Genomic DNA, 21,727 nt, shown 5'->3' on the forward strand with positions numbered 1-21,727 from the left:
TGAAAGAAAAACGATTTTAAAGCCATCTGTTGGAAAAAACTTTTTTCGAAATAATTTTTCCCATCAACACATAAAAATCTTCTTCTCATCGTACACTTAACACGTATAATTTAACAAAATAACGAGGAATATGACTACATCCCCAACCGCACATAAAATATTATTTGCTTGAAGAAATAAAGACACCCGATTTGAGATTAGAAATGAGAGAAACAGAAGCGTCAATTCTAATTATAAAGCGCCCATCCGCCATATCTTATCCGTACCCTCATTAAAATTTAACATAGACCCGAATGTCTGTACGCGACAGTTGCAAGAAGAGACATTAACATATATCAAAAACGTCCTCAGAGATTTACAAAGCAAAAATGCCAAAATAAACACGGCTCCTTCTTGGAACCCATCATTATCTATATCAATGTGCTGTATTCGTACAGTTCATTAATTTTGATTACATTCTGCAATAACCGTATATAAACATCTTAGCAATATATTATATATAATTACATTCATTATTATAAATATAATACTATAAACATATATGAGGCTGTATGAAAAATACTCATTTGTGTAATAATACAAGATGCCCCAAAAGAAAGTTTATATTTATTTTACTGCAGCAATGCAACGAATCCAGGGGAGCAGGAATGCACCTCTACAAAATGCAATCAGTATCTGGAACTAAAGCTGATGCCAGCCAGAAGCTTGATCTCGTAAAACGCAAAAGGTAATCAAGAGACGAAAGTAAAATGACCCCAGCGTGAGTGTTGATTGGTCAAAACTGCTTATGCTTATTGCATATGCATTGCAAACTGTAGTCTATTCAACGTTTTTTGTACATACGTCATCAAGATGTCTAACGTAGCCGGCTTGGTAGAGCAATGGGACGGTCTTCCTACTGTTGCGATAGCTGCGGGTTCGAATCATGCTGGGGCATGGTCGTAAATTTATGTTTCTGATTGTTTAAAATTTGTGAATGTTCCAGGCAAGAATGTAAAATCCGACAAGGAAAATGATCCCAGTCACGCCCATAACCAGGCTGGGTAAGACCGGATGTCTTCTAATGAAGGGATGATTTCTAAAGTTGGCCACTCGCAGTCGGTAGGCTTAATGCTGAGGACCGTGGTTCGGAGTCCACCTTAAACTTTAGGCCCTATTCAGATAAACCCATAGTTGTTAAAAGAAGACTTGAATATATATATATATATATATATATATATATATATATATATATATATAAAAGATGTTTAATGTATTGCCATTTTCCTTCTCATTTATTCTAGTTAAAAAGAGACACAATACTGTCTGCTTAGCTCGAACACGTAAACGAATGAGCCTATCAAAGCCGTCCGTTTGTCAGACGTATGCGAAATTCTAGAAAGCAATAATGATAAGAGGTTATAACTCTAACCTAATATAATAATAAACTATTGTGGCTGTAGAATTAACTGTAGTTTTTAGGTGTACTATAATGTTAAAATATATTATATTTGATAACATTTTTACTCAATTATATTATTTAGATTAGAATGTTGTTGTATGTCAAAGCTAAACTGAACTAAAACTCAGAGCAGATGCGGCAACATTGCGACGTTTTAATGTCACAAAGTTAAATGACGTATATACAAAACACGCGTTGTTATGCTTAGGTTATGAATTAGGTTAATTTTATTTTTACAAAAATTTGTTAAGGTAATATAACAGAGAAAATTAACATCAAACAATGCGAAAATAAGTGTAGAAGGTGTTAGTAAAATGTTATGTTAATTGTAGTCTAAGCACGAAGGCTCTCATGTTCATGGCATGTTATAATGAACACTCAAGATAAAAGGAAAATAAACAATTTATAACTTAGAGCGCAAATGAAAGAAGAAATGAGAAAACTTATTAATGAAACAGACGAAACCAAATTTATACGGTTGGTGGATGTGTACATTACAAAATAAGAGATAACGAAGTTGAATTATTTGTACAAGTATGTGCTACTACTCCTGTATGAACAATTACTTTATGGTTATATTATCTTTTTGCAGCTATTACTTACAAAAAAAAAGCTCGAATCAACACAAATATTGCAATAGAGTCCTTGGAACAATCTCCCAAAAAAAAGTACCATAAAGAGGAATGCTAGAGTAGCAGAACACTATTAGATTCATTAGATGATCTGATTTATGTGAAAGTATGAAAAAAACTTTGGATATTAAACAACTAAATACTAATAACTATCCAAATGGAATAATTATCGGAGCCGATTTGAAAAAACTCACAAAAGATAAGTTCATAATCCATACAGTTTTACAGCATTCTAATAAATTTGAAGTAAAATATCGGGATAAAACGTTTTTTATCGTATACTAGGTCAAAATAAATATTCTATTTATATTGTTTGTATGTGTGTGTATCTCACTTGGATTACTTTTTTGTTTGTTTTATTCCATGTTATCAATTTATATCATAATTTCTATTAACTAGATATTATATATACTGCAAAATCAGAGAGTTATAGGTATCAAGTATACAGACATGGCCACTTTTAATTGAATATTATCTTTACTATAATATTCAAATAAGTTCTGTTTTCATAGTATTTAACACAAATATCGTAGTATTCCAGTAGCAATCCACAAAATTAGTGTTACAACATTATAACATTTTACTAATAATTCATACCTTATACACTTATTTTCGCATTGTTTGCTGTTAATTTTCTCTATGCCTACGAAATCTGTCAAGCTGGTTTATAATAAATGCGCATGAGCAGTTCTGGCTAATCAACACACCCGCTCGTATCATTTTACTATCGTCTGTAATCAAGTTGATAAACGTCAAAAACGTGGTTGATTTTCAACTTTACCAACCAATATCTTGCTCTCCAGTTAAGTTTATTTGAATCTTAATCGACACAGGACCGCTGGAGTAAAGTTTACAAAACGCCAATATTATTTTGAATAAGGAAAAAAATGTACTTTAATAGCCAATAGACATATTTGCATTTAAACCACTAAATATCGGTTTTCTTTAAATGCGCCTAAAGAATATTTAACCCATTACCACCTTTAGAAACCCATTATTATTCCTCTTGTTAAGTTATAGTTAAGATATAAACAAACTTACTAATGTTCTTATAATTAAATTTGTGTATGAATCGTAAATATATCTTAAAGGATTTACAATAAATGGCGTCGATGTTCTGCAACCTATCCAAGTATTCTGTAATTATATTAAACCAAGGTATAGGAAACCTATTAGCCTATAAATTAATTTTACAACAGTTGGTGTTATTGTGTATTGAATCATATCGGGTATATTTGTAACCAATTTCATGTTGAAACAGGCAAAGAGTCGCGAAGAGTCGTGAAGACGAGAATTTGGTGGCATTACTCAATGATGATCCATATAAGACGCGGAAAAAATAAGCAGAATTGTTGGGAGTAACACAAGAAACCATATCCAATCGCTTAAAGAACATGGGAATGATCGAAAAGCTTGTGCGGTATGGTTTCAAGGGCAAAATTGGAAAGGGTTTTTTGCATCGTATCGACCAACTTGACGTGATATACTATGAGCTGCCAAAACCTAATGAAACCATCAATAGGAATCGCTAACACTGTGCGAAAAACGGCCAGAATACGAGCAAAGACACGACAATGCCATTCTTCAGCATGTGACAACACTTGACCATATGTCGCAAAACCATACATCATATAACGGTTCCAAAATAAAGTTTTGCATACTATGTTTCAAATGAAGTGATACAACGCGATATTCCTCTAGAACCAATATCGAGTGCAATTCAACGTGTTTGTGTGAAGTATATCGGAAGAGTGTCTAATCAGCTAAATATGCGAAGTGACGGTGAAGTTTTTTTTATAACATCTTTATTAGATACGCTCAGTACAATCTTAATTATAAATTAATTTATTACTACATTTCATTTGTATTTGGATTAATTCACAAGCAAGACGAGTGCGTGTATTTTCTCGCGGACAGATTTGGAGCTATTAAGTGGAATTTTCCAATCTTTCGTCCATTTGTAGATTTTGTTAAACTGCCACTTGTACTTTTTCTACTGCCTTAGGCAGAGATATGTCGTTTGCGACAGTGAAGTGCGTAGACTAAAACGTCTAACACCATCCGATCTGATTACTGGACATATATAAACTTTAGAATTTTTTTTATTACTCTTCGTGAGTCGACAATCTGCCCTATTGGCAATAAGTATTTCTTCTGTCTATATTATATATACATGGCATGTAGAATATCACTTCATTAAGTAATCTTCTGTATAAAATATTATCTTAATTAATTAGTAATGCTTATTCTAAAGTCTACATATGTCCAGTAATCAGATCAGGTGGTGTTAAACGTTTTAGTCTACGCACTTCACTATCACGTCGCATATTTAGCTGATTAGCGAGTACATTAGGATGCACTGACACTCTTTCGAAGTACTTCACACAAACACGTTGAATTACACTCGTTATAGGTTCTAGAGGAATATCGCGTTGTATCACTTTATTTGAAATATGGTACGGAGCATCAACAATGGCACGCAACACCTTATTTTGGAACCGTTGAATGATGGATATATCAGATTTGCAACTTTAGAATAAGACTAATAAATTAAAATAGTATTTTATAAAGGAGATCACTTAATGAAGTGATTTTCTACATGCCATGTTTATATAATATAAAAATAACAAATTCTTTTTGTCCTCTGGGCAGATTGTGGAACTACTAAGAGTAAGAAACCGGTGAAAAAATACTTGGAAACATTAAAATGAAATTAAATTCTAGAAAAATCGAGCAGAATCTGAACAAAAGAGGTCGAAATGACTCATTACAGAATAACTAAAACAAAAAAAACACTGTTTTCCCAAATCATCACTATCTATATATAAAGACCGAAATTAAAGTGACGCTAAAACTAATATAATAAACTCGAATACATGTAGAAAGTACCAAAACAATAAAATGAACGAATATTTCTTTGCATAGCAAGATTACATTCAGTAATAACCGCTCTCAACTACATATTGTTACGCGGTCTCACAGAGAAAAAAAAACAATTTTATCAGTAAATCTGCTGTAAATATATTAGATTAAATTATCAAAATAAAATCATTAAGAAATAAACAGATACCACTGGCTTTTTTATTAGAATAATAAGTACTTGAATAGCATTCATATTAATTATATTTATTATTAATGTGCATTATATTGGCAGGTATTATATAATATTTGTTTCCTTTGTCGTTGTTTTGTTAGATGTTTGGTTCGTATTTAAATTTACGTTAACCTTTAGATAATATTTTCTTTGAAGAGCGGGGCATATTTTTGAAACCTGAAAAGATCTACAGGTGATGGTGGAAGTGAAGCAACTTGAAGGAGAAACACGATTCGTTGGTTCGGGAGTGTAGTATCGGATCCATCGGTCGATCTTTGTCGGTCCACCATAACGCTTATCAAGTCAAGTGTTTAGTTGCATAAGTATTTTAATAAAAAAACAATATTTAATTACGAAATAATTTTTAACCGATACAATTACATAAGATATGTACAATAAAAAAAAACAAGAATAATTAATAACAGAACTGAGAAGAAGAAAAGAGAAAAAGCAAATATTGAGAGCTTGAAACACAACCGCAAAACATAGAAAACCAAGAATTTGACAAGTTTAAATACGGTATCAGAATTCTACGTAACCAAAAAATTGTTAAAAAGTAAAGCTCTCTCAAAAAAGAGAAAATGAGAATACCTCAAACATAATATAAAAACAAGTAGAAAAACACCTGAATAATAAAAGAAACTAAAATATTTAGATAAATAAATAAATTTAGAATGACACTAGAACCAATAAAGAAAGCAGAAAATTAATAAAAATAAAAAACTACCAACTAAAAGAAGCAATAGAACTAGATATAGGAAGAAATATAAAACAGCCGATAATAAATCATTTAAGACATGTGTTAAGAAACTAGCAAATGGTTGCTATTTATATCTTTACGAGGATCCAAAATCAGCCACAAGAAACCTCCAACTTCATCTTCATCATGTCCCTCAGTAAAATTGAATGATCATGAACTTCCGCAAGCTGACAACGTTAAATATCGGGGAAAGCATTTCGATCGATGTTTGACATGAAAAAATATATAGTTACAAAACGCAAGCAACTTTGGCTTAAACTAAACCAAATGTATTGACTGATAGGGCGTAAATCTAAATTATTATTAAATAATAAGGTTTTACTGTATAAGTCAATACTTAAGCCCATTTAGACCTATGGTATTGAACTGTGGGGTACTACTAGCAAATCTAACATAGATATCCTCCAGAAGTTCTAGAATAAAACGTTGCAAGTCATAGTCGATGCCCCATATTACGTGTCCAACAAACTGATACAGCGTGACATCCCCATAGAACCCATAACGAGTATGATTCGGAGCGTTAGTGCGAAGTACTCTGAAAGACTATTAGTGCATCCCAATGCACTCGCCAAACAGTTAAATGTGCACGATGATAGTGAAGTGCGTAGGCTCAAACGCAAACTGCCATATGAACTGATTAATAGACACATAGAGTGAGATTTAATAATCTCTAGAATAAGCTAGAATAGTTTTTAGAATAAGTTAGAATAGACTTTAAAATAAGTCAGAATAATATCTAGAATATGATCTAGATTATAAGTTGTACAGTAGATCACTTACTGAAGTGATCTAGTTCATGTCAGGATAGTTATATGATATAACTGAAACCATATAATGATACTAATTGCCCACGGGCAGATTGTTGACGTTCTAGCAGATTAATAAAAAAAATTATATTTTCACCTATTAATAAAAAAAAACAAATATTTATGATCGAAATTGAATCTATTGTTTTTCAAACTAATCTCCATAGAAATCAATGCACTTTTCAATGAAAACGTTAAATGACGTTTAATAATATTTAATGTTGTTAAGACCAAAAACATAAATAGCCTACCCTACCACGGGGTAGATGTTAGAAAGAAAAAGAAAAAAAGAAAGCCAAGATCGAAATAGTTAAACGAAATTAAACAAGCAATAAGCTTACGTAATTCCTTCATATATCTTCACAGAACATTATTAAATTCTGCTCCAGTACATCATTCCTGGTCATATGACATTTATAAAGACACTGTAATTCGAGATGTACTTAAGATGTAATATAACAGGACAATTGAAAAGTCCCCAGCCTGACACATAGATGGCGCTAGTAGAATTAAATCAACATGTTTTTTAGTTAGCCCTAACCCTCAAAAGATGCGTGTATAAATTTGCAACTTTTGTTATTGTAAAAAAATGAATAAAAAGGAATTTCGCGTGTTGATAAAATATTGCTTTTTGAAGGGAAAAAATACAGTTGAAGTAAAACTTGGCTTGATGCCGAGTTTCCGGACACTGTCCCAGGAAAATCAACTATCAAGGATTGGTATGCTAAGTTTAGACGTGGTGAAATGAGCACCGAATACGGTGAACGCAGTGGGCGCCCAAAAGTGGTTGTTACCAACGAAAACATTTTAAAAAATCCACAAAATGATTTTGAATGACTGTAAATTGAAATTGAATGAAATAGGAGAAACTCTAAAGATATCAACTGAACGTGTACATCATATCATTCACGAATGTTTGGGTGTGAGAAAGCTCTGTGGAAAGTAGGTGCCGCGCAAGCTCACTTTTGACCAAAAACAATGACAAGTTGATGATTCGGAGCAGTGTTTGAAGATGATCAAGCCTAATAAAACCGAGTTTTTGCGTCGATATGTGGCAATGGATGAAACATGGCTCCATAATTTCACTCCGAAATCCAATCGACAGTCATCCGAGTGGACTGCACACGATGAACCCGCTCCAAAGCGTGGGAAAACGCAACAGTCGGCTGGCAAGGTTATGGCGTCTGTATTTTGGGATGCGCATGGAATAATTTTCGCTGACTACCTTAAAAAAGGAACGATCATCAACAGCGACTTTTACATAGCGTTATTGGACCGTTTGAAGGACGAAATCGCCAAAAACGGCCGTATTTGAAGAAAAAGAATGTGCTGCTTCATTAAGACAATGCACCGTGTCACAAGTCAGTGAAAAGGGTGGAAAAATCCGTGAATCGGGCTTCGAATTGTTTTCGAATAAAAAAAAACTAATTTTGCCCAAAAAATGTGTTTTACTATGGTACGCCGAGGAGTTTTCAATTGATCTGTTACTAGACACATAATAAATATATAGGACAAATAAAAATTAAAAATAGAAAATTTGGTCGTCCTAATCTTCGCTAGAAAAATATTATAACAGCATAGTACCTAGTATCAACAAAAATTACAAAAAACTAAACGCAGTAAGCTCGTTTTGCTCTTTAAACTTATTAATATCTCATAAAAATAACTGCTTATTATTCAGATGCAAATATAACACTGCTAACTTTAGAGAAAAATATATTTTCATTGATGACATTTAAAATCAAACACTTTTAAGCAATGTCAAGGCGTAATATGTATACAATCTCGATATTTTCCAAATAAATCAGGTCAATAAAAACAATACCACCACTGTACTTGAAGTATTTTAGATAAGATTTACATCACTGTAAAATAACAGGTTGAAGAAAATGTAATTTCGTTTTTTTTTCGTAGTTTTAACAGAAAAATTGTTCATATAAATTGCAAACGCTACTCAATGATATATATATATATATATATATATGTTGTTTCCATCGATTATTTTTTGCTACTTTTTGGGTGAAATCATAATTCCAGATTTATTGCCGATCGAAACTTATTCAAGCAATTTTTATAAACTTCTTTTAAAGCAACCTTTACACCATTAACAGAGCATTACAATAGACATTAAAATTTCGCAGCCATTATCTCCATCAATGCTTGCCTAAATGTGTGTGATCCTAATATACTATACTAATATAACTTTCTTATAGATCAATTTTTATTACTTTTAATCACCTGTTTGAATTGAATTAGTGGTTGACACCACAAAGACGAAAAGTTCGGCCAAAGCCACGTTCTAACAGCACATGAACAAATCATTTCGAAATCCACTATCAAGGGTATAGAGATATAGAGTACAAAACATTAAACTATACGGAACATAATACGTATGGACATGGAATCATTCAGAAATAATAAATTAATTATCATTGTATGAAACCTGGTGGTATCTGGTATCAGTATGTTAGATAAAAACCTTTTTCTGTACTTCCACAACAATGACAAAATGTAACAAATAAAACCACAACAATAAAACAAAACAGAATATACACAAACCATAAATGAAATAAATAATCAATCGGCAAAACTGTAGCTGTCATAAAACTATACTTAGCTTATAAAAAAATCGCCACTGAAAAACCACATAAATATATCCAACCGGCTCAAAATATCTTAAAATATAATTAAAATACACGTTACTCTTAAAAAATATCTTTTGAAGTTATTTGGTTCGAAGTTACAATTTATGAACCTTTACAGAAGCAGCTCGATCATGCGGCCAAGTGGTTCAAATTCTGGAGGTTGCAAATCATTTTCCATAAGAAGCGTTTCGCAACATAAGATCGACAACGCAATAATTCCATGGCTGGATAACGTCACGTACCTAGGTCTCCATTTCGACCGACGGTTCGGTTGGCATTCCCAAATCCAGGAAGCAATCCAGAAAGATTCGGGGATAGCAAAGCTGCTATCTCCTCTGATCTGCCCTTCTAGCAGACTTCCCATCTCCATCAAATGCTTATTTTACAAGACGTTAATTCGGTCCGTACTCCTCTATGGATCTAATGTCTACTTCAAGTTTGTTACACCCAACTAGGTTAAACGGCTTCAAGTTTTCCAAAATAAGCTCCTCAGGAGAATCTTAAACGCTCCATGGTTTGACAGAAATAATCAAATTCATAGGGAAACTGACACTCCAGAAATCAAGCACTTCATATCTCAATCACTCCACAAACAACAACTGAGCTCAAGTTCTTCTGAAAACGCGCTTATTCGCGAGCTGGTCGCCAGGTTGGGAGCTTAACACCGCGTCAGCGCTTACCTCCCCCTTTTTCCAGGCTGAAACGACCTCATTCATCGCTGCAGTCATAACTTTTGCTCCCATACGACAGTATCCAGTCGTGTTTTAACTCAAGTTCGCGAATCAATAGAATCGCTGAGTCCTGGTTACTAATAACTACAACCCTACAATATAAAATATGAAGGATACCAATCATATTATTAAAACAACACACTGTATTGCGTTAATTTTAAATTTTTCACGCAATTATACAAACATGTAAAATTACCATCAATATAACAATCCGTATAAAAGGAAATAAGCTTACAGAAAACCAAGCGGCCATTTAGAAAACACACGAAATATATCTCAAAAGGCAGAAAAAAGATATGAAAAACATCATTCTAATCAAATAATTCAAAAACATTGACATTAAAAAATAAAACTAATTTTACAAAAGTGATAATAAGCACAAGTAGTAAGACTCTAGTTAAATCTAGTTACATAAAACAAAAACGATTACATAACATGTTAGTATCTTCAGAGAAAATCAGTATACTGAAAACAACTTCTACGCTAAATATTATAAATCTAAAATGTGTTAGATAAGCTCCATATGTCTTATGAAGCATTAAATAGCACTTGTATTTTTTGAAATATACGTATAACTAGCCTTCAGCCGCCATTTTGTTATCACTAAGATATAACTCTTACTGTTCATACGGTAAAATAAGACACAAACTCATATACCACTGCTCAAATGAGTAGTGATAAATAAATACTACAATACCAACATTTTTACAGAAGAACAAAAAACCGATCATAATACAGACATTGAAGATTTAATTAAATGCGATTACCTAACATCAAAATAAATATGATACCTCAATATACTCAAAACAAATGGGGTTACTAAAATTCACACCCCTGCAATCTTAAACCTGTAAAAATATCTAATAATATAACGAGTAAGATTCATATAATTAAAAAACCTTAAAAATTAATGTGAGATTTATTTAAATCAATTTAAATTTTTCAATATTAACCAGCCATTTTAATTTCACTACGATATTTTTTAAATTAGCTATTAATAAATTGTAAATTTATTGTATAATTGTATTGTTGTAAATAATTTTACTTCATATTTAACAGTATCCAGAGTACGAATATTGAGATCTTAGGTTATTAATTGATATTCCGAGATTACTTGAACAAACAGCTTTATTGATTTAATACATCTAAATTTATCTAAATAGTTGAAGACAACAATCTATCTAACAACTACATAACTCGAAAGTCCCTAGAAACTAGTAACATTTCATTATTGTACTTATCACAGATTCCTTCTTTTAACTAAAGAAGAAATATTATACTTTAACAACAAATCATTCGATAGACATTTAACTCAACATTCGAAGAGGGACTTCACAAAAACTTGTTAAATTTTAAAACAAACATCGTAAAACTAACAATCGATGTAACGATTCGGATAAAAAGGCTCAAGAGGTCCTTTAGAAAACACACAAAATATACCTTAAAAGCACACAAGATATGAAAACATAATCATAATCAAAACTACTAAATATTTCCTTAACAGTACATAGAAATCATACAACCCATTGACACTAAAAAATAAGACAATTTCACAAAAGTGACAAAACCACCACATTGAAACCAATCACTGTTAAATACTCACAAGTAGTAAAACTCTAGTTAAATCTAGTTACATAAAACAAAAATGATTATATAACATGTTAGTATCTTTAGAGAAAATCAGTATACTGAAAGCAAACTCAACGCTAAATATTATAAATCTAAAATGTGTTAGATAAGCTCCGTATCTCTTATGAAGCATTAAATAGCACTTGTATTTTACAAATATACGTATAACTAGCCTCCAGCCGCCATTTTGTTATCACTAAGATATAACTATTACTAGCAACATGGCAAACTAAGACACAAGTTCAAATATCACCATTCAAATTAATATATTTTTTATCATTTGAAAAAAATCATCAAATAGTATTATGATGTTAAATAATTAAATACTACAATCCCAACATATTTCAACAAGAACAAAAAACATGATAACAGCAATCGTAGCACAGGTATTGAAAAATTATACCCCTACAGTTCAAATTGTGTAGGATAATTATTGATATCATTAAAATAACAGTGCATATTACCTTCATTTTTAAAATGTTATATATTCCACACAACACAGCAGCCGATGTAATATTAACGAGATACACCAAACATAAAACTGAAATCAGATTACCAGTAATCAAAAATAAAAACACAAAATGGAGTCAGAATTCTTTCTCCCCTCTGGTTCACCACAACTTTCTAATATAATTATTTGTTTGTGTTATATAACAAACATATCGTAAAATAAATATCAATATAACAATTCTTATAAAAGGAAATGGAGCTTATAGAAAACCAAGTGGCTCTTTAGAAAACACACAAAATATATATTAAAAACACAAGATATGAAAAACATCATTCAAATCAAAACTATCAAATATAAATCAAAATTGTCAAATTTTTTATTAGTAAATACTACTGCACCTATCAAATGCTGTTACAGCCCCAACCCTTACTATTCAAAAATAATAATTATATGCGATGATAAAGCTCAAATAAAGTTACGTAATATGAAAGAAAAGATTACAACATATTCATTACTAGACCAAATTCACCTCCAAATATCTAAAATATATCACCATCTACTTTGATTTCACTACGATATTATTCAAATTAACTATTAAATAATTTTTTTAAATTAATTTAATTTGTAAATAATAAATAATATTCCTTCATATTTTTACAGTATCGAAAGTCATCCGAAAGATACTAAACCCAACATCCGAAGAGAATCTTCACCAGGACCTGTTAAATTTTACAACAAACATGTCGTAAAATAAATATCCATATAACAATTCTTATAAAAGGAAATGGAGCAGGCTCCTTAGAAAACACACAAAATATATATTAAAAACACAAGATATGAAAAACATCATTCAATTCAAAACTATCAAATATTTCCATAATAGTACATAAAAATGATATAAACCATTTACACTAAGAAATGAGACTAATTTCACAAAAGTAATAAATCCAATCACTGTTAAATTCACAGAAGTGGTAAAACCAAAATGGTTACATAACAAGCCTACTGAAAGCAGTTCAAATACTAAATACTATAAATCTAAAATGTGTTAGATAGGCTTCATATCTCTATAAAACATTAAATAGCACTAATATTTTACAAATATACGCATTAATCCGACTCTAGCGGCCATTTTGATATCACTAATACATAACTATTACCGCTAATATAACACACAAATTTATATACCACTGTTAAAAACGAATCTAATCATTATCATTTCATGAAAACCATCAGGTAATATTATTACATTGTATAAATAAATTCTACAACCCCAACCTATTTCCGCAAGAGCAAAAAACACGACAACCACAATTATAATTCAGATATTAATGCTTGAACCAGATACGATTACATAACGTCAAATTGAAGATGATACCTCAAAATATCCTCCAAACAAATCGGGTTACTAGAAACCACACCTCCACAATTAAAAATGTGTAAGATAAGATTTGTATCTCAAACATTCAAAATTACGTTCACATGTTCTTTCTTTTTTTTTAATTTTACGTGTTTCTAGCGGCCATTTTATAAATCAACGAGATACACAAGACATAGAACTAAAAATAGCTTGGCGATAATCGAAAATAAAAACACAAAATGGAGTCAGAATTATTTCTCCCCTCTTGTTCACCACAACTTTCTAATATAATTATTTGTCGTAAATACTACTGAACCTATCAAATTCTGTTACAGCCCCAACCCTTACTATTCAAAAATAATAATTATATGCGATGATAAAGCTCAAATAAAGTTACGTAACATGAAAGAAAAGATTACAACATATTCATTACTAGACCAAATTCACCTCCAAATATCTAAAATATATCACCATCTACTTTGATTTCACTACGATATTATTCAAATTAACTACTAAATTATTTCTTTAAATTAATTTAATTTAATTCCTTCATATTTTTACTGTATCGAAAGTCATCCGAAAGATACTAAACCCAACATCCGAAGGGAATCTTCACCAGGACATGTTAAATTTTACAACAAACATGTCGTAAAATAAATATCGATATAAAAATTCTTATAAAAGGAAATGGAGCTTATAGAATACCAAGTGGTTCCTTAGAAAACACACAAAATATATATCAAAGACACAAGATATGAAAAACATCATTCAAATCAAAATTATCAAATATTTCCATAATAGTACATAAAAATGATATAACCCATTTACACTAAGAAATGAGACTAATTTCACAAAAGTAATAAATCCAATCACTGTTAAATTCACAGAACTGGTAAAACCGAAATGGTTACATAACATGCCTACTGAAAGCAGTTCCAATACTAAATACTATAAATCTAAAATGTGTTAGATAGGGTTCATATCTCTATAAAACATTAAATAGCACTCATATTTTACAAATATACGCATTAATCAGACTCTAGCGGCCATTTTGATATCACTAATACATAACTATTACCGCTAATATAACACAAATTTATATATCACTGTTACAAACGAATCTAATCATTATCATTTCATGACAACCATCAGGTAATATTATTACATTGTATAAATAAATTCTACAACCCCAACCTATTTCCGCAAGAGCAAAAAACACGACAACCACAATTATAATTCAGATATTAATGCTTGAACCAGATACGATTACATAACGTCAAATTGAAGATGATACCTCAAAATATCCTCCAAGCAAATCGGGTTACTAGAAACCACACCTCCACAATTAAAAATGTGTAAGATAAGATTTGTATCTCAAACATTCAAAATTACGTTCACATGTTCTTTCTTTTTTTTTAATTTTACGTGTTTCTAGCGGCCATTTTATAAATCAACGAGATACACAAGACATAGAACTAAAAATAGCTTGGCGATAATCGAAAATAAAAACACAAAATGGAGACAGAGCGGATTTTCTAGAACTCCTTAAAACCTCATAACGTACAACAAAACCGTGCCTCTTTTTAATTTTAAATTAATTCGCTATCACACATTAACAACTGTGTTAAAGTAAAACAACCCATATACGTCCACCAGAATATTTACGTAATAAATAAAATCACTACATAGGTGGTGAAGCTAGAAAATTCGATGACGCAACACCAAAGAATAAATTGTATAATACGCCGGGACCAACACTAGACCAAAATCAATAAATATATCAGATAAGTTTCTAAAAAAATATATTAAATATTTCCCAATACCCATCAGCCATTTTGATTTCAATTAGATCTGATTTAAATTAATTATTAATTACATTATTTTATAACCAACGTTATCAAGAATACTAAAAACCCATCATGATGATGATCATTAGACCATCTGGTGATCAGCCCACCCTCTAAAGTGATTATTTTCCAAAGTTACATCAATAGTACAGCAAGATGTCACAAAATCCTTATCAATATAATAAACGCTAATAAAGCGAAGTACATGTCATAGATCACTGAGGGAGAATTTAAAAATCATAAAAATATATCTAACCAACCCGGGCCAAAGTATCTTAAAGCACAATAAAAATATCTACGCATTATTCTGATAAGGAAGGATACCACCAACCCTGAAACTATTTCATAAAACAGCATCAAGCACCCATCGACACTGATGTGGAAATAATAAGATCACAAAACCAGCAACTCAAAACTGAAAATACACAGGTGGTAAAGCTCCAGCTAACTCCAGTTACATAACGCGAAATATATCTCAATAAATCAGGCCACCAAAAGCAACACCACCACTAATATATCTAAAATTTGTTGAGATAAGATTCATATCTCTAGAAAACATTAAAAAATCTTCCCATCATTAAAAAAATTAATAGATTCATTAATTTCTGTTAAATATCCAGTACTACCCCGAAGAACCGTATAAAAGGTACAAACTCACCTAAAAGGCCGAAGATGAAGTACTCATCGTTCATGGTCATGGGCCCATCCAACAGATAGTCCAGATCGTTAAACTCCCCATCGGAGGTGGTACTCAGATCACCAGGACTCGACGAATAGTACGAGGACATCTCGAAGATCTTTCTCGAGAGAACTCACGCAAAAGACTGAGAACCAATCTGCAGACCAACTCTGAATTGTTGCGAAACAAAGTTAAGACATCAAAGAAACTTTCTAACACGAGATAAGACCACCAACATCCACGCCCTCTCTCGACCAAATCCTAACAGTCGCAACTTTGAGGCTGGCTCTCTTGAACCAACAACAGCCAGCATGATAAGTGAGACACGAGACCTTCTTCGGAGCTACCGTGGCAAAAAATCTCCGTTCGAAACAAAAAAATCCGTACGCCGATATCAGAAACGCTTTGTTTATCAATTTTATGGTGTTATTGTGAAAAATACAAAACAAATGGTGAATATTCGATCGGTTTCTAAAAATAACTCGAGAGGACACGCGACAAACTTACCCAACAGGTTGAACCCGAAGTAGGCATCGTCCAAGCGGATGGTACTGCTCAAGAGATAGTCGGAGCTGTCGAATTCACCGTCCGATATGGTACTCATTTCACCCGGACTCAACGAATAATATGACGAAGGCATGGCGAGTACTACTCCGAAAATAAACAGCTGAGAAGTACATACATACACATACACTCGTGATAAGTACCGTCTCCAGCCTAGTTCGTTAATCGATTACTGATAAAAAAGTACCAACTATTAATATGGTACCGTACACACTGAGGCACAGATTTCGACAAAAGAACCGCCAATTAACACTAATATGGTGGGGATTATTATTTATATAATGTTTATCATCACAACTGATAACGACGGCAATTCTAAAATTGTATTCTTCTTAACAAAAAAGGACGCCTGTTTACGAAGCAGGTTGTATATGAATGTAGTAGATTGACACAAAAACCATTTATAACAGATTAGATTCATACTATGTATATATGAAACGATATGGCAGAGATACAAATCCTTATCAAAAAATATTTACAAATATTATATTAAATACGTTCATACACACGACCAAAAAAAAATCGGTATAACTTAATTCAAAAACATCTTTTAACAATCATAATATTGGACACAAAAAGCTTGAAACAAAAAACGTAAAAAAATAACTTATCAATCAACTCAAAAAAAAACACCACACCACAGAAAACAGAAACAAACGTTACTTAATGTGATATATTTAGGATGGATCGCTCTTATCTCAAAACAAATGTTGATAAAGCAATTTAATTACAAAAAAAAACAACATTTATATATAGGAAGCAACTAAGATCGCCTTGTAACTAATTTCTATGACATTAAGAAATCTAACGAAAACAATAAATATTAATTTACAGAAAATATAACCTCAAAAATTCATTCAGTCTACAGGAGGAAAAAAACGCATGTTTTAACATATGACATTTTAGCGAGAAAATAAGTTTACAACAATGTTCTATAAAATTATGGCCTTTACATAGTTAGATATAATTAGAGAACAAACATTTAATGCAAACTAATATTAATCGTGGAACCCACCTATTAAATAAAAAAAAAGAATTGATTATTCGAAAAATACGCCACCTATCATATGTTATCCCAATTAACCAAATAATATATGAGTAAATTGAACGTCATTCCATGTAATATCCATAATACCTCGATATATAATATAAAAATAAATATTTATTTATATATAAATAAAACATATATTAACATACATAAAAAGCAACTTTTAACACTTTAAATATTTTAAAAAGGACATTTTAGCTTCAGTTCTATTGTAATATGATAATAAAGTTATGATTTAAAAAAAATTATATTCCATGGACTTTAACTTGGCCTACCTAACGCAGTAGGCTATGATTTCCAACCGACTCTAAAGAAATTATGGAGTTATCTGATAAAATTCGGGTAAATATCAAGTTGTTTAGTTAAAATGCGTTTTCTACCAGAATCTCTGTATGTATGTTGAAACAAGGGTTCGTATAAAATGAATGTGTTGATAACTGATAAAAGAAAAAAGATAAGGAAGCGTTAACTGTGACAGTGACGTCTATCAAAGTTAACAGATTATCATGCCCCAAACGACCGATAGATGTCGTCTGTATTTGATTACTTATAGCTTACTATTACACTTTATGTTAGATATGTTTGGACTTGGCCTACTAACGCAGTAGGCTGTGCTTTTAAACCGGTTTTAAAATGGGGTTATCTGACAAAAATTGGGTAAATTTCAAGTTGTTTAATTAAAATACGTGTTCTATCTGAAGGGAGGAAATTTATATCTCCGTATTTTGAAAATCATATTCAATAGATTCGTATTAATTGAATATACTGATATTTGATTAAAAGAAAGAGATAAGGAAGCGTTAACTATCACAATGATGACTGTCATAGTTGACAAATTATCATGCCCCAAACGACCGATAGATGTCGTCTATATTTGATTGCTTATAGCTTACTATTACACTTTATGTTAGATATGTATGGACTTGGCCTACTAACGCAGTAGGCTGTGCTTTTAAACCGGTTTTAAAGTGGGGTTATCTGACAAAAATTGGATAAATGTCAAGTTGTTTAGTTAAAATACGTGTTCTATCTCAAGGGAGGAAATTTATATCTCCGTATTTTGAAAATCATATTCAATAGATTCGTATTAATTGAATGTACCGATATTTGATTAAAGGAAAGAGATAAGGAAGCGTTAACTATCACAATGATGACTGTCATAGTTGACAAATTATCATACCCCAAATAACCAATAAAGACTACCGGCAACCAACAAAACGTAGTATATTGTTCAAGGTTTATTATTTGTTAATTCTACGGTTATATTTAAATTTCTTTTTTAATTTGTTATATATTTTTGAATAAAAATACAGCAAAGCTAAAACGATAAATTGAGTTCATGATTATATATTAAAGTCAGTTTCTGTGAGTATGTAGTCCGTGAGACAGAGTATGTTAAATTTGTATATATCAACTAAGTATCATTGTCCACAGAGTTATTAAAAAACATGATGAAACATGAGTTAAAAGAGAAGGATCCAGACATTTACAGACAAGGTACATTTCGAATGTCAATTAAATGTAAAGCAAATACGTCAATAATACTAGAATATACACAATTAACCATATCGATGCTGTTACATCGATATTGAAATATACCATATTTAAATGTAATTTTCTTTTATTTCAATCAATATTCTTACCATCTCAATTAAGCACTTTTGTCTATATTATATAGTTATTTGGTGAAGAAAATGTACACATATTAGTAAATTTAAACGACATAATATCCATAGGTATCTATTGATACAAGTTTGATCAATAGGCAATCATTGATAATTTAGGTTAAGTTCTCCAACTTTCAACTTCATTAATTATGGTAAAATATTAATACTAAATTATAATGTAAATCGCTAATTAAATGTAATGCTTTACAAAATAAGTGCCTTTAACCATTAAAACGTCATAAATGGCCAAACTAAATTAAAATATTACACAACTGCCCAACCATATACTATATATTGCTTGTTTTCCTGTAGTCTCAACTGACAGAGGTCGTCCATGCTTGTAATTTACTGTTACTATTTAGCTATAACAGGTCAATTGAAAAGTCCCCGGCCTGACACATAGATGGCGCTACTAGAATTAAATCCATATGTGTTTTAGTGAGCCCTAACCCTCAAAACATGCGTGTATAAATTTAACAGCTGTCGGATCACTATTTTGTTAATTATAGCATTTTGAGTGAAGCAACTTTCGTTATTGTGAAAAAAATGGATAAAAAAGAATTTCGCGTGTTGATATTGCTTTTTGAAGCGAAAAATACAAAAACTTGGCTTGATGGCGAGTTTCCGGACCCTGCCCCAGAAAAAACAACCATCAAGGATTGGTACGCTAAGTTTAGACGTGGTGAAATGAGCACCGCAGACGGTGAAAGCACTGGACGCCCAAAAGAAGTTGTTACCGACGAAAACATTTAAAAAATACACAAAATGTTTTTGAATGACCGTAAATTGAAATTGAATGAAATAGCAGACATTCTAAAGACATCAACTGAACGTGTACATCATATCATTCACGAATATTTGGGTATGAGAAAGCATTGTGTAAAGTGGTTGCCGCGCGAGCTCACGTTTGACCAAAAACAACGATGAGTTAATGATTCGGAGCAGTGTTTGAAGATGATAAAGCGTAATAAACCCGGGTTTCTGCGTCAATATGTGACAACGGATGAAACATGGTTCCATCACTTCACTCCGAAGTTCAATCGACAGTCATCCCAGTGGACTGCACACGATGAACCCGCTCCAAAGCGTGGGAAACCGCAACAGTCGGCTGGCAAGGTTATGGCGTCTATATTTTGGGATGCGCATGGAATAATTTTCATTGAGTACCTCGAAAAAGGAAAGACCATCAACAGCGATTATTACATAGCGTTATTGGATCGTTTGAACGACGAAATCGCCGAAAAACGGCCGCATTTGAAGAAAAAGAATGTGTTGCTTCACCAAGACAATGCACCGTGTCAAAAATCCATGAACTGGGCTTCGAATTGCTTCCTCATCCGTATTCTCCAGATCTGACTATTTCCCGTTCTCAGATCTGAAAAGAATGCTCGCTAGGAAGAAATTTTCGTCGAATGAAGAGGTGATCGCAGAAACTGAGGCCTATTTTGAAGCAAAGGACAAATCGTACTACAAAAATGGCATCGAAAAGTTGGAGGATCGCTATAATCAGTGTATCACTCTTGAAAGGAATTATGTTGAATAAAAAAAAATTGCCAAAAAAATGTGTTTTACTATGGTAGGCAGGGGAATTTTTAATCGAACTGTTATATGAACTCAGCCTCCTAACACAATAGGTTACACTTTTTAACAAGCTTCACTTTTCAAAAAGTGGAGTTATTTAGCAAAAATAGAGTAAATATCAAGTTGTCTGCAAGAATACAGAGTATATCTCTGTATTTTGAAAAGCCGATTGATTATTTTCAACCGATGTCCATTGGTATGCTGAAAACGATGGTGGTGTGTACCTGAACCCAATGACGTGTCAAGTTCTGAATTGGATAATGATAAAAGTTCAAAATTGTTTCCCAATGCGAGTTACTTGGTTCAAGGCTCAAAAGCCGAAACTTATTATACTAGGAGTGTCTTTCTCCTGGTTCAGTCGAAGAGGACGAATTGGTTTATTCCAGAAATGTTAAAGGTTTGATGGGTGCATTTAAGATGATTTTTAAGGACAGACAGACAGAACAGCGGTTTTATGCCGGTTCTATTCCTACAGGTCATTCCGTACACTTCCGTGACCTTCCGTCCTTCAAAAAAATTTACAAGAACTACAAGGTATGAAGATCTTGGTTGGCAGGTGTGCGATGAATTCAAATTGTGTGCATGTTGCTAGGACAATAAGTGGGTTTACCCAATCCCTTGCTTTTTGTGTCTATTGGATGGCAGAGATCGAACAAATCACGAAAATTTGAAAAAAAAATTAAAACAACCATCTCCAAGAAACATTGGTACCCCCACATAAAATTATTTTACCAACGCTAAACAAAAAGTTACGATTGATGAAGCAATTTGTAATATCATTTCCCAAAGATG

The 21,727-nt window shown here is 31.9% G+C and overlaps 2 protein-coding genes across 14 annotated transcripts in view; one reads left to right on the forward strand and one right to left on the reverse strand.

Annotated features, from left to right (window-relative positions):
- Positions 1–21,727, reverse strand: part of Hnf4 (Hepatocyte nuclear factor 4) — a 149,386-nt gene that overhangs the window by 120,365 nt on the left and 7,294 nt on the right. The window contains exon 1 of one of the 13 annotated variants that reach the window (XR_013006780.1): positions 16,583–16,849. The exons of 6 other annotated variants lie outside the window; for them this stretch is intronic. Coding sequence is in view for 4 of the 7 variants with exons in the window: in XM_076411252.1 (XP_076267367.1) it covers positions 16,583–16,715 (133 nt within the window). In the remaining 3 variants the exon portion in view is untranslated. Of the gene's footprint in view, positions 1–16,054; positions 16,270–16,582; positions 16,888–21,727 lie in introns of those variants that run through there. 6 more of the 13 variants (XM_076411252.1, XM_076411251.1, XM_076411268.1 and 3 more) reach the window with 6 other exon arrangements.
- LOC143200692 (1-acylglycerol-3-phosphate O-acyltransferase ABHD5) overlaps positions 1–21,727 on the forward strand; it is a 79,185-nt gene that overhangs the window by 45,260 nt on the left and 12,198 nt on the right. The window lies entirely within an intron of this gene.

Source organism: Rhynchophorus ferrugineus, unplaced genomic scaffold, assembly GCF_030347505.1.
Source record: "Rhynchophorus ferrugineus isolate W39M unplaced genomic scaffold, kcgeb_rfMv2 rfM8, whole genome shotgun sequence".
NCBI lineage: Eukaryota > Metazoa > Arthropoda > Insecta > Coleoptera > Curculionidae > Rhynchophorus > Rhynchophorus ferrugineus.